We start from the raw sequence: 12,029 nt of genomic DNA, 5'->3' as shown, positions 1-12,029 counted from the left end.
GAAGCATTGGCTCCAGAGGTTGCTACCCCTGGGGGGGCCACTGGGGTAGGCAGGGGACCCTTCCTCCCTTTGCCCCCCCCCCCCCCTTTATTTTCACTTTTTAATTTAGGATTTAGAAAAACTGTAGAAATATTTTCTGCGTGAGATAAATTTAGATCTTCTGATCGCTATAACAGGGTAAAGATGTGAGGCAGCTTAAAGGAATCCTTTACTGAGGCAGTATAGTGGCTGCCATTGGTGACATTTTATTTGACAATACTAGTTCTTTAACATGGTAACTTAAAGAACAATTGTACTTTTCGTATAATTGAACCAGTGACCTCTAGTGCTACAAGGCAGAAGTGCTAACCACTACGCCACTGTGCTGCCCAAAATACCTGACACTTTTTACCTCGCTCCATAAAACAAGCTGGGGCTTTTCTTTATAACTGTATTTAGAAGGTAAACAAACACACAGGAAGCTGATTACATCTTTTGAATAGGGTGTGCTCCCAATGTTCTGGGCAGTGTGCTTGAGTGCAAAACCATCGCTCATAAAATTTGTATCCATGCAAATTAGAACCATTCTCACATTTCACCTCACCTTAGTGAATAGTGAACAATAAAAATCCACAGCTGTCATTTAAGGAGGACACCTACAGTATCTCACAGAAATGAGTACACCCCTCACATTTTTGTAAATATTTTATGATATAATTTCATGTGACAACACTGAAGAAATCACACTTTACTACAATGTCAGTGTACATTTGCTGTCCCCTAAAAATAACTCAACACAGCCATTAATGTCTAAACCGCTGGCAACAAAAGTGAGTATACCCCTAAGAGAAAATGTCCAAATTGAGCCCAATTAGCCATTTTCCCTCCCTGGTGTCATGTGACTCATTAGCGTTACAAGGTCTCAGGTGTGAATGGGGAGCAGGTGTGTTAAATTTGGTGTTATCGCTCTCACTCTCTCATACTGGTCATTGTAAGTTCAACATGGCACCTCATGGCAAAGAACTCTCTGAGGATCTGAAAAAAAGAATTGTTGAAAAAAAGAATTGTTATGTAGATAAAGATGGCCTAGGCTATGAGAAGATTGCCAAGACCTTGAAACTGAGCTGCAGCACGGTGGCCAGGACAATACAGCAGTTTAACAGGACATGTTCCACTCAGAACAGGCCTCGCCATGGTCGACCAAAGAAGTTGAATGCAGGTGCTCAGCGTCGTATCCAGAGGTTGTCTTTGGGAAATAGACATATGAGTGCTGCCAGCATTGCTGTAGAGGTTGAATGGGTGGGGGGTCAGCCTGTCAGTGCTCAGACCATACGCCGCACACTGCATCAAATTGGTCTGCATGGCTGTTGTCCCAGAAGGAAGCCTCTTCTAAAGATGATGCACAAGAAAGCCCGCAAACAGTTTGCTGAAGACAAGCAGAATAAGGACATGGATTACTGGAACCATGTAATGTGGTCTGATGAGACCAAGATAAACCTATTTGGTTCAGATGGTGTCAAGTGTATGTGGCGGCAACCAGGTGAGGAGTACAAAGACAAGTGTGTCTTGCCTACAGTCAAGCATAGTGGTGGGAGTGTCATGGTCTGCGACTGCATGAGTGCTGCCCGCACTGGGGAGCTACAGTTCATTGAGGAAACCATGAATGCCAACATGTACTGTGACATACTGAAGCAGAGCAGGATCCCCTCCCTTCGGAGACTGGGCCTCAGGGCAGTATTCCAACATGATAACAACCCCAAACACACCTCCAAGACGACCACTGCCTTGCTAAAGAAGCTGAGGTTAAAGGTGATGGACTGGCCAAGCATGTCTCCAGACCTAAACCCTATTGAGCACTAATTGAGAATTAAAGGATTTATGTTTAAAAATGTCATGTTAAAAACATTTCTTGTTGCCCACTAATCTGCTTGCAATGGCTATTTTTGCAATTTCGGATTGAAAATGAAAAAAGTGTTGCAATCAGGCAAAAAGGGGTACCTACTACACCTGGGGAATCTTCTTTTTTTTTTAAATACAACATTACTTTGACTATCACTTAGGCTAGCCATAAATGTGAGATGATGGTTTTTTGACTGTTGTACTAAGCTGTTGACTCAGTAAAACATGGATGCATGTCTACCAGCCTTATCACAGGGAAGTAATAGCAATCACAATCCAAACTGAGTAGAACACAATGATTTTACCATATAGCAGTATATCTTTTTGCTGTATTCATTAATTAAGAGGGATATTTTGTCTATTTATATCACTTAAAATGTAATGTGCTTTGTCAAATCTAGGTTGAAAAGATCATAGAGAACCGAGAGTTGGTTACAGTCTATTCCAACGCAGATGGGACAGAGGATTTTGAGACTGTTATCTTGAAAGCTTTAGTTAAAGGTAATCACATATACATTTCTAAGTATTTGTACTAGAGGTGCACCGAAATGCAAATTTCAAAACCGAAACGAAACCAAAATTTAAAAAAATGTCAGGCTGAAACCGAAAATGTTTTTATTTTTTTTAAATTATTTTATTTTAACTTTTTTTTTTAAATAATTTTTAACTTTTTTTAATAAACTTTTTAATTTTGTTATATTTATTTTAATTTATTTTTTATTAAATATTTTCATTTTTTTTACTTTACTTTTGGGAGCTACGGGGAAATATTAGGGGTCTAAACAGACCCCTGATATTTCCCTTTTAAAATAGAAAAAGAGATTGGGGACACAGAGTCCTGAATCTTTTTTTCTGCAGCCCCTGTTATAACTGAACAGGAATCCTGAGTGTTCCTGTTCATTCATAGCAGAGTATGTTTACTATAACCACAATTATGGATGAACGGGAGGTGATGTAGATCACTTCCCATTCATTCATAATTGAGGATATAGTAACCACACTATGTCCTCATCTATGTACAAAGATACAGGTCTATTCACAAAAGGGTGAAGAGTTTGGAGAATGCAGGAGAAGTGAACAATCTAGGCCAAAATAACTAATTTGGAAAAATTCTCCAATTCAGCTCACTTTCCAATTCAGCTATGTTGTCCTAGATGGTTCACTTCTCCTCCCTTCTCCACACTCTTCACCCTTTTGTGAATAGCCCTGATAGTGTTTGCATTGGCTCTCCTTCCTGACATGCTGTCACAGGAGGCTGAGCGAGCGCTGCAGTGAGGAGAGCTCAGCCTCCTGTGAGAGCACGCGCTGTCTCTGCCCACACACCGCTCTGCCAATCTGTGACAGGAGGCTGAGCGGTGTGGGAGGAGAGGCGCCGGCCTCTCACAGCGCTCTCCTCCTGCAGCGCTCGGCTGGCCTTCACAGTTTCTCTCCTCCCCGCTGGGACACAGAGCAGCGCCCAGCGGGAAGAAGGGATTACACGGATGCAATGCTGTATCGGCCAGAAAATTGCACTTTCGGCATTATGCCAAAAGTGCCATTTTCGGACGATATGTTTCTGCGGCCGATATATCAGTGCATCCCTAATTTGTACTGAATTCCATTTTGTGATCCCTGTAAAATACTATATTGTAGAATAGCAGGCTGTCTTTGCTGGCTTTGGCCTTTAGTGACAAAGTATTTCTATTAATTTTTACAATGCTGCACAGCTTGCAAGAAGCAGTCCAGTGATGCCACAGAATATCTGGATGAACTGAAGTTAGCGGTGGCCTGGAACAGGGAGGACATTGCCAAAACAGAACTCTTTCATGGGGAAATTCAATGGCGGGTAAGACAACAGTATAAATAATTGTCATTGCTTTAGTCTTGGCTACTAGCATGGATGTAAAAGCAAGTTTTTAAGCTTTTTTAAATGCTGATCACTTACAATGTTGCTTCTTAATGTTTAGAAGTTTTAGCTTCTTACAGAATCATCTGGTCTCCTGAGCACGAGCACTAATCTCCTGTTTTAGGGTGGCTCCTTTCTCTTACAGGGTCCTATGGAGCCCCCCTTGTGTGTGCTAGTAATCTATTTGTGTCTCCACAAACGCACAGACACAGATAGTCAAGTCACTCCCCTGCTCCCCTCTCCTCCCTTTCTGCCTTCTCCTCTTTTCTCCCTCCTCCAAGCTAGTAGATGGACAGTTGCTTGTGATCTTGTATTGGACAGGAAGTAGTTGGAGGCAGCTGTTTCGAAATATGATGATGACTGCAAGTGCTTGGGGAAAATGTAAAGAAATACTTTGTGGGGCAATGTGTATTTGTTTGATCTGGATTTATTATTGAAAAAAAAGTTTTGGAGTTTAGTACTACTTTTATTACTGAGCTTAGTGAATAAGATGAAGTTGTGTTATCTTCAATCATGCATTCGTGCAAAATCCTATTTTTTATCTTTCCTTTCATATACAGTAACTGGGTATTAAAATGAACGCTGTTTTAACTTATGGACATTCACTCGACATCTTTTAGTAAATTAACCCCATACTTTACTGTGACTGGGTAGTTCCATACATTTTAGCCTTTTTTGGCACAGGGAATTTTAATCATTAGGGATGCAGTGATACTGATATCGGTATCGGTGCTGATTCTGGGCATTAACATGAGTACTCGTGAAAATGCACCCATACTAAGCACCGATACTGGCAATTTAAATATTTAAACAGAAGCAGCTGCCCGAGGTCCCTAGCAAGGCTTCTTCCTGGATAACCATGCCACCTCACACCTGCCCCCAGGACCATCCAGACCCTGGTGAGTACAGCCCACCATAGACCCCACACAGCCTCCTAAGACTCCACATTTTTATAATAAACGTTTATGCATACCACACCATGAGGAGGTTTCTTTTATAATTATATAAACCCATAACGGACCGAACATTGCCGAAAGAGACATCTGGGATGTGGACCCTCTGATCTGATATCTCTGCATTATTACCTCAGCAGTGGGGTGAGTGCGCACCCGAAAGGGGGCAATTCGGAGACACATGTAACACGTTGGTGTGGGAAGAATGTATTTATTGAGTTATCATTTTTGAAATATTTGTTTGAAGTCTTCATCGGATTCACTCGGAATTACATCACTGATTTTTCACCTATTGGGACTGTTTTAAAGTTCAGATATTTTACAGTTCATATACTTTACTGGCAAATAGCCATTCACAATTTTTGATATTATTTAGGAATTGTTATTTTTCACTACCAGGATGACACAAGAGTGAAATAATTTTTTACACTGTGGTTATTTAATAGTTATTTTATCACCACTACTAGATTAAGGTTGTGCACTATATACACTGAGTATTATAAATTATATTTATATTGTGATAATTATATAATATATTTTAGATTGGGATATTTATATATTTACATATTCACTTTATTATCACCTTTAGCGCTGCACAATTTACACTTCATCTTAGACTCCACACAGCCTCCTGAGACCCTGCACAACCTCCTGAGACCCCACACAGCCTTCTAAGACCCCACACAGACTCCTGAGACCCCCACACAGCCTCTTGAGACCCCAAACAGCCTCTTGAGACCCCGAACAGCCTCTTGAGGCCCCGAACAGCCACCTGAAACCCCACACAGCCCTCCTGAGACCCCACACAGCCCCCCTGAGACCCCACACAGCCCTCCTGAGAGCCTCTGCTAGAGAGATCAGGCTGGCACCCTGGTACAGAGTATGTAGCTTCATATTATTCTGCATTGATGTATAATGCTCTGCTGGGTTTTGTAATCCTCGATAGCCAGTTGCCATTCGGCATTGCTGTATAATGTATTGCTGGGATTTGTAGTCCTCTCTAGCTGATGGTATTATTCTGCATTGCTGTATAATGTAACGCTGGGAATTGTAATTCACTATAGTTGGTGGTTTTCGGCATTGGTGTATTACGTATTGCTGTGATTTGTAGTCCCTCTACACCTTGGAGTCAGTGGCAGGGCTACCAGGGGTGCAGTGTTTGCAGCCGGGACCAGACCTGGCACTGCACCACTATCCTAAAATCATTAGTCTGTATTGTTTTAGAAAAACTGTCACATGACACTAAAAAAAAGGTCTCGGTAATTGGTATCCGCGAGTACTTGATGAAAAGTATCAGTGCTCGTACTCAGTCAGGTAAAAATGGTATCGGTGCATCCCTACTAATCATGCATTTTTCCTGTTTACATACAAAGACACGTGATTTTTTCCCAAAGACAATGTTTTTCCAACATCCATGCTTTCGTACATGCTATGGCACAAATATACACCTTTTCCTATTAGCTGCCTTTTTTTCTCAGTTTTATCTGGTTAGCTGCTCAAAGCCTGGGAAATATTTTAGTTATGCTTTAGATGAATCACACAATGTCTGCTGTTACCTTTGTTAACCAGAAAAGCCTCTTCTGAGATTTTCTCTGATCCCAATTTCACTTTATTACTGAAGACATGACATTGACAAATTCAGGGCTAAGACCACCCACTAAAGCTAAGCCCTCATCCTTCTTTGTTAACACCATCCCTATATAATTAATGTAAATTGTAAATAATGTAAATGACTGCTAAGGTGCTCTCTCTTGGCAGCTTCCCATTTAGAGCTATAGAGTGCTTCCAGGATGCCGCAGTGGTAACAGATCAGAGGGTGCAATATTTGATTTTTAAATAAGCTTGGAGTAGTGACTACTGTACAATACACACAGGGACCATGGGGAACAAAAGTAGCCCGTCTCCAGAAGGAAGGACAGTGTCAGCACCAATTCAGAGATGATTTGAGGATCTACAGCTGAGTGATACACAAATAAGCTACATTTTTGTTAATAGTTAAAAGAGAACTATGGGGTAACCTTTTTATCCCATAGTTCTCTTAAGGCTCACGGGGGGACATATTCTAACGTCCTTCCGTGACCCAATCCTCCGTATATAGCGAGCTATATACTGAGATCACCGCAGCCAGGACAGATTCCGACAATACTGTTGAGATCCACCCAGCTGGCTGTTTGACACATCCATTGCCTATCAGGAGGCAGAGCCAGCTGTGCCCACCCCCGCCCCCGTCTGTTCCTCCAGTCAGGGCCTTATCATACTTTTTAATATGTTTCTTTGTGGCTTAACAAAATAAGAGTCTTTAATTGGTGCGGATATTGGGAAAAATGGGTGTGGTTACGGGGGTGTGGCCACTTAAGGGTGTGGTCACTGAGGGGCGCTGTAAAGCTTTCTCACACAGGGCGCCTAAAGGCCTAAGGCTAGCCCTGCCTCCAGTCAGCAATGGAAGATTAGAGAGGAGAAGGGTCGAATCCCTGCGGGGAGAGCTGACTGACAGTCACTGCTCTCTGCAGGGAGATGATCGGGAAGTGAGTGAGCGACGGTATGTGTTCGCTCACTTCACAATCTATAGAGCCAACATGGGACAGTTTCATTGTCACACGTCGGCTTTAACTATGAAGATGAGTGAAAAACACTCGCCTCATAGTTCTCCTTTAAGGTACTTGAATGTATTTTTAAGATTTAACTCCTGAGTTTAGTGTCACTTTAACAAACCCTTAGCCTTTTCAGCAGAGGCTCCTTTTCAGCAGAGGCTCTTAGACTACTCAGGCTCTTAGACTACTGAGTAGTCAAAGTGCCTGTTCTTACATTGAGGGCCCACCTAGATGGGCATTGTTGATTGCTGCCTTTTGCTTTGAATTCAACAACAAAAAAAGTGTTTGAAAGCAGAATTTAAAAATACATAAAAATATTGAATACTCATATACAATTAATGTATCATAACCCCAAACAGCATGAATTCCACAGGTAAAACCCCAATATTCTCATTAAACAAACAGTATATTTTGTGAATGAATCAGACACTTTGGCTGAGTTGCACAATGTTATTATATACTGTTTGTTTATTGAGAATATTGGGGTTTTACCTGTGGAATTCATGCTGGGGTTATGATATATGCACTTTAATTTTATATGAGTATTCAATTTTTATGTACCGTATTTTTCGCTCCATAAGACGCACTTTTTTCCCCCCAAAAGGCGGGCAAAAATGTCTGTGCGTCTTATGGAGCGAATGTGTGAGAGCTGAGGTATCCCTATCCAGGGGCGTAGATAAGGGGGGGTCCTGGCAGTGGTGTTGTGAGAGGGGGCAGAAGGGGGGAATGTGCTCCCGAGCGCCCGTCTGAAGGATATCCACAGACAGGCAGTGGGAAATGCAACAAAAGGTTATGTTGGACCTGCATTGCCCACAATGCAATTGCATTTGAAAAGGTCCTGCTGCATCCAAAGAAATGCCATAGAAAAATTGGTCGGCCACATCCACTCCTGCTCTCTCATTGGACAGACAGACAGGAGCGGGGGCAGGCACTGCTGACTCTGGCTCTAAAGAGGCAGAGCCAACTGTCAATCAGGCAGCTGGGTGGATCCAGGCAATATTGTGGAGTTCCTTCCTGGCCCGGCTGCAGTGCGACTCTGAGCTCTTAGCATATAGAGGGCAGAAGCCCACTATATGCTGACTTTAAGTCACATTAATAATTGAACTCCTGTGCCCAAAAAGAGAATAAAGCCAAAAAAGGTTTGAATGTTTATGCCATGGTTGTTGCACAGTAAGGGTTTTCATAGGTGGGCTTCATTCTCCTCCACACTGTGTGCCGGGGAAAGTGGATTACCATCCACCATGAAAGTCATCTTTAAATAATCAGTGACCATTTTATTAAATAAAGTGGTGAGCTTAGTCAGCAAAAATTCTCAAAATATTGTTAACAGGTTGTTATTTAAAACATGTTACCCTAAAGGACCAGTGTTAAAATACATAGTTGCATGATTGAAGTAAATACAGCTTCATGCACCGAGCTCAGTAATTAATTTTGCTCATTTTGTTTTTTATTAAAACCCTTCTTGTGTATGAGCACAGAAAAACGTGTCTTTATGTTATAAACTACAATTTAGGTTCAATTTTGCAAAAAAAAAAAACACCACTATTTTATCCATTTATGGATTTACTAGAGATAATTTCTTGTATTTTTTATAAAAGTGTCAAGAGTACCTGGGGGCCCTGCCACACCATCAAGAGTGCGTTCCAGTGTGTTCGGTCACTGGAACGCAACACGGCCGGCTCACTTTGTTTTGGGGCAGGAGGGGGCGTGGCAGTGCAGTGAACTCAATGTGCAAAACAGTGACGCCTGATTGGCTTACAGTGCTGCCCCCCTCAATCTCCCAGTCTGAGTGCTGCTCTGCCAGGAACTACATAAGGCAAATAACAGACAGAGCGACCTGCAAAAAATAGTGCCTGCAGCATTTTTTGCAGATCGCACTGGACCTGAATGCAGGCACTAATGTGCCATGCATTCAGGGTAGCGGCTATCGCACCGAGGGCGGGGGGCGTGGTTGCAGTGCCATTGATTTCAATGCACTGCCACACCCCCTCCGCCCCAAAACAAAGTGAGCCGGCCTGGTTGCGTTCCAGTGCGCTCAAGAGGCTGAACGCACTCTTGCTGGTGTGACTGGGCCCAATAAAACTGGATGCAATGTTTGCAATGCTATAACCTGTGTCGATGCCTTTTCTCACCCTCATAATGGCAATAGGTATCCCATTCGTGGCTTCTTTACTTGTAACGCAGAGTTTTGTGTTTATATCCTCAAATGTCCATGTTCCTTGGTCTATGTAGGCATGACAACAGGCCCTTTTAAATGAAGATTCCAGAAACATAGGAGCGATATCAGCATTGCACTATTAAAAGTCCAGAAAAGGGAGGAACTGGATGCAAATAAGCCTGTAGCAGTAAATTTCGCGCATAAACAACACCAAACGCATGACCTGAGAGGCATGGTCATTGAGCATGTCAGCAAACATCCCAGGGGTGGTGACAGAAATAAACAACTCCTCCGTCGTGAGGCCCACTGGATATACACTCTAGACACTATTCATCCTAGGGGACTTAACACTAACCTTGGATTGTCATGTTTCTTGGACGAAAGATAAACCCACATATATATATATCAATCTATTAGATACTTATATACCAGTTCTCATACGATTGGTTAACCTCTGACTATTTTGTATACTGATTATACTGTATATGACAGCCAGGGCCGTCTTTAATACTGATTGGACCCTGGGAAAACATTTTCTTGGGCCCCCCGTTCCTACCTATACCGACCCCCTACCCGCCCCCGCCATGCAATTCCGCCCATGCATACACAGGAGCGGAGCAACACTATGCAATACCGACCGCACAGTAAACAGAAGAGTGGCGCAGGTGTATCTTTTGCAGACTCAAGGGCGGGGCCGGTGCAAGGATTATTGTGTACACAGGTGAAGGTGCATTATTCACCCCCTCTCTCCCACCCCCCGGCGCCCGCAGACGACTGTCTATGCAGCCTTACTAAGGTTTATTGTCCCCCATCATATGTACATGGAAAGCATGTAGTGACCCCCATCACATACAGACAAGCAGCATGTAGTGGCCACTCTCTCTGGATGTTGTGTTCATGCAGCACATGCAGCAGCCAGTACAGACACTCAGGGCCTCCCCATCAGACACCCCCTGTTCATGCTGCCCTGATTCAGGCTGTAGTCCCCTCACCTGGCAGGCTCCCTATCCCTTATCCAGGTGCAAAAGCCACCTTTGCCAGCTGCACTTTGGGCCCCCCAACAATGACTGGGCCCTGGGCAGCTGCCCCTTTTGCCCTGCGTTAAAGAGGGCCCTGATGACAGCTAACATCTGCACATTTCTATGTTTTTTTCTATTTTTTTGGCAGGATTATGACGTCATTGTGACGTCAGAGGGTGTGTTTATTGGTGTTTTATGCAACTGTCTGTCTATTTATACCTAGATGTGATCACTGTACAATTGTCAATGCTAAAGCCTGATGAAGGGACCCTGCGCGGTCCCGAAAGCGCTTGTTTGGTCATATGACAAAAAACTTCAATAAATGAAGCTTTTGCTATCTTAAAAGGATTGGTGTGCTGGTGACATTTCTACAATTTTGCTGACATTTGCGGCGCCATATGCGGTCACTGCGAGCAGCCCCCACTACAAGGGACATATCGGTAAGGAGTGCGACAAGGATAGTACTTATGGGCCCTAAATGAGCCTAGTTATTTGCCTTAATTAGTTCCTTGCAGAGCAGCACTCAGACTGGGAGATTGAGGGGGGCAGCACTGTAAGCCAATCAGGCGTCACTGTTTTGCACAGTGCTGTCCTCAAAGAAAGTAGCCACGCTCACACCATTGTGGCTCTTCTCCTTCGTTATATAAACACTGGCTGGGTCCTAGACCAAGCTGCATTGCTGCACCAATGTGTAGAGCGCAGAAGCTGTCTGTTCTGTGTGGCCGTTGTGCTTGAATCACAAATCTTTTGGAAGTTAAAACCGTTTACAAATATGTATTTCTAATGTGTGTTGTTTTATTATCATTATTATTATTATTATCCAGGATTTATATAAATCAGCTTAAAATAAATATAATGATCATGTGCTTTATTGTATTTCATTTTTCAAAGAATGTGATCACTCAGTACCATCTTCTGTTTAGGCATGCGATCTTGAGGACACAATGACAGATGCTCTGGTCAATGATAAACCCAGCTTTGTAAAACTCTTTGTGGACAATGGAATGAACATTGCGGACTATCTGACCTATGGTCAGCTGGAAGAACTGTATAGCTCTGTGCTAGATAACACTGTACTGTGCCAGTTACTTATGCGCAAACATGAGGAAAACAGAGAATTCAATAAAGGCAATCATCACCAGGTGCACCTGCCAGTGGACATGGCTGGGAAAGGACATGACTTCAAACTCTTTGAAGTGGCCAAGGTTCTCCGAGAGTTAATGGGTGATGTTTGTTCTCCCTTCTACACAATAGTCCCGGTAAACACCAAGAACTCTGTGAGCAGGAGAAACTCCAGTGTAAGTATTTATACATTTATGAATTTCATTTGTTGGTGTAGTGGCAAAACATTCTGCAGCACTTTATGTAAGGCCATTTATTTGTGCTTTTCCTTTAGATTTACCAGATTATTGTTCGCACTAACAGGCAGAACTGGCTGATTATACTAACTGGCCGAATTTCATGAATCGACAGAACAGATTTTTCTTTGCCGCATGTGCAGTGTTCATGTTGCGTTTTTTTCCATATGAAAACGCCACTAATCCA

At 42.8% G+C, this 12,029-nt stretch overlaps 1 protein-coding gene across 1 annotated transcript in view; it reads left to right on the top strand.

Moving 5' to 3' along the window:
* The window catches only part of TRPM4 (transient receptor potential cation channel subfamily M member 4), a 115,909-nt gene that overhangs the window by 60,947 nt on the left and 42,933 nt on the right, over window positions 1–12,029 (top strand). The window contains exons 9-11 of the mRNA XM_018564365.1: window positions 2,280–2,379; window positions 3,585–3,703; window positions 11,408–11,782. Coding sequence (XP_018419867.1) covers window positions 2,280–2,379; window positions 3,585–3,703; window positions 11,408–11,782 — 594 coding nt within the window. The remainder of the gene's footprint in view (window positions 1–2,279; window positions 2,380–3,584; window positions 3,704–11,407; window positions 11,783–12,029) is intronic.

This window comes from Nanorana parkeri, unplaced genomic scaffold (assembly GCF_000935625.1).
Source record: "Nanorana parkeri isolate BGI_ZX_2015 unplaced genomic scaffold, ASM93562v1 scaffold747, whole genome shotgun sequence".
Classification (NCBI taxonomy): Eukaryota; Metazoa; Chordata; class Amphibia; order Anura; family Dicroglossidae; genus Nanorana; species Nanorana parkeri.
Note: the sequence above shows the minus strand (reverse complement) of the source record. Positions and strands in the feature narration are given on the sequence as shown.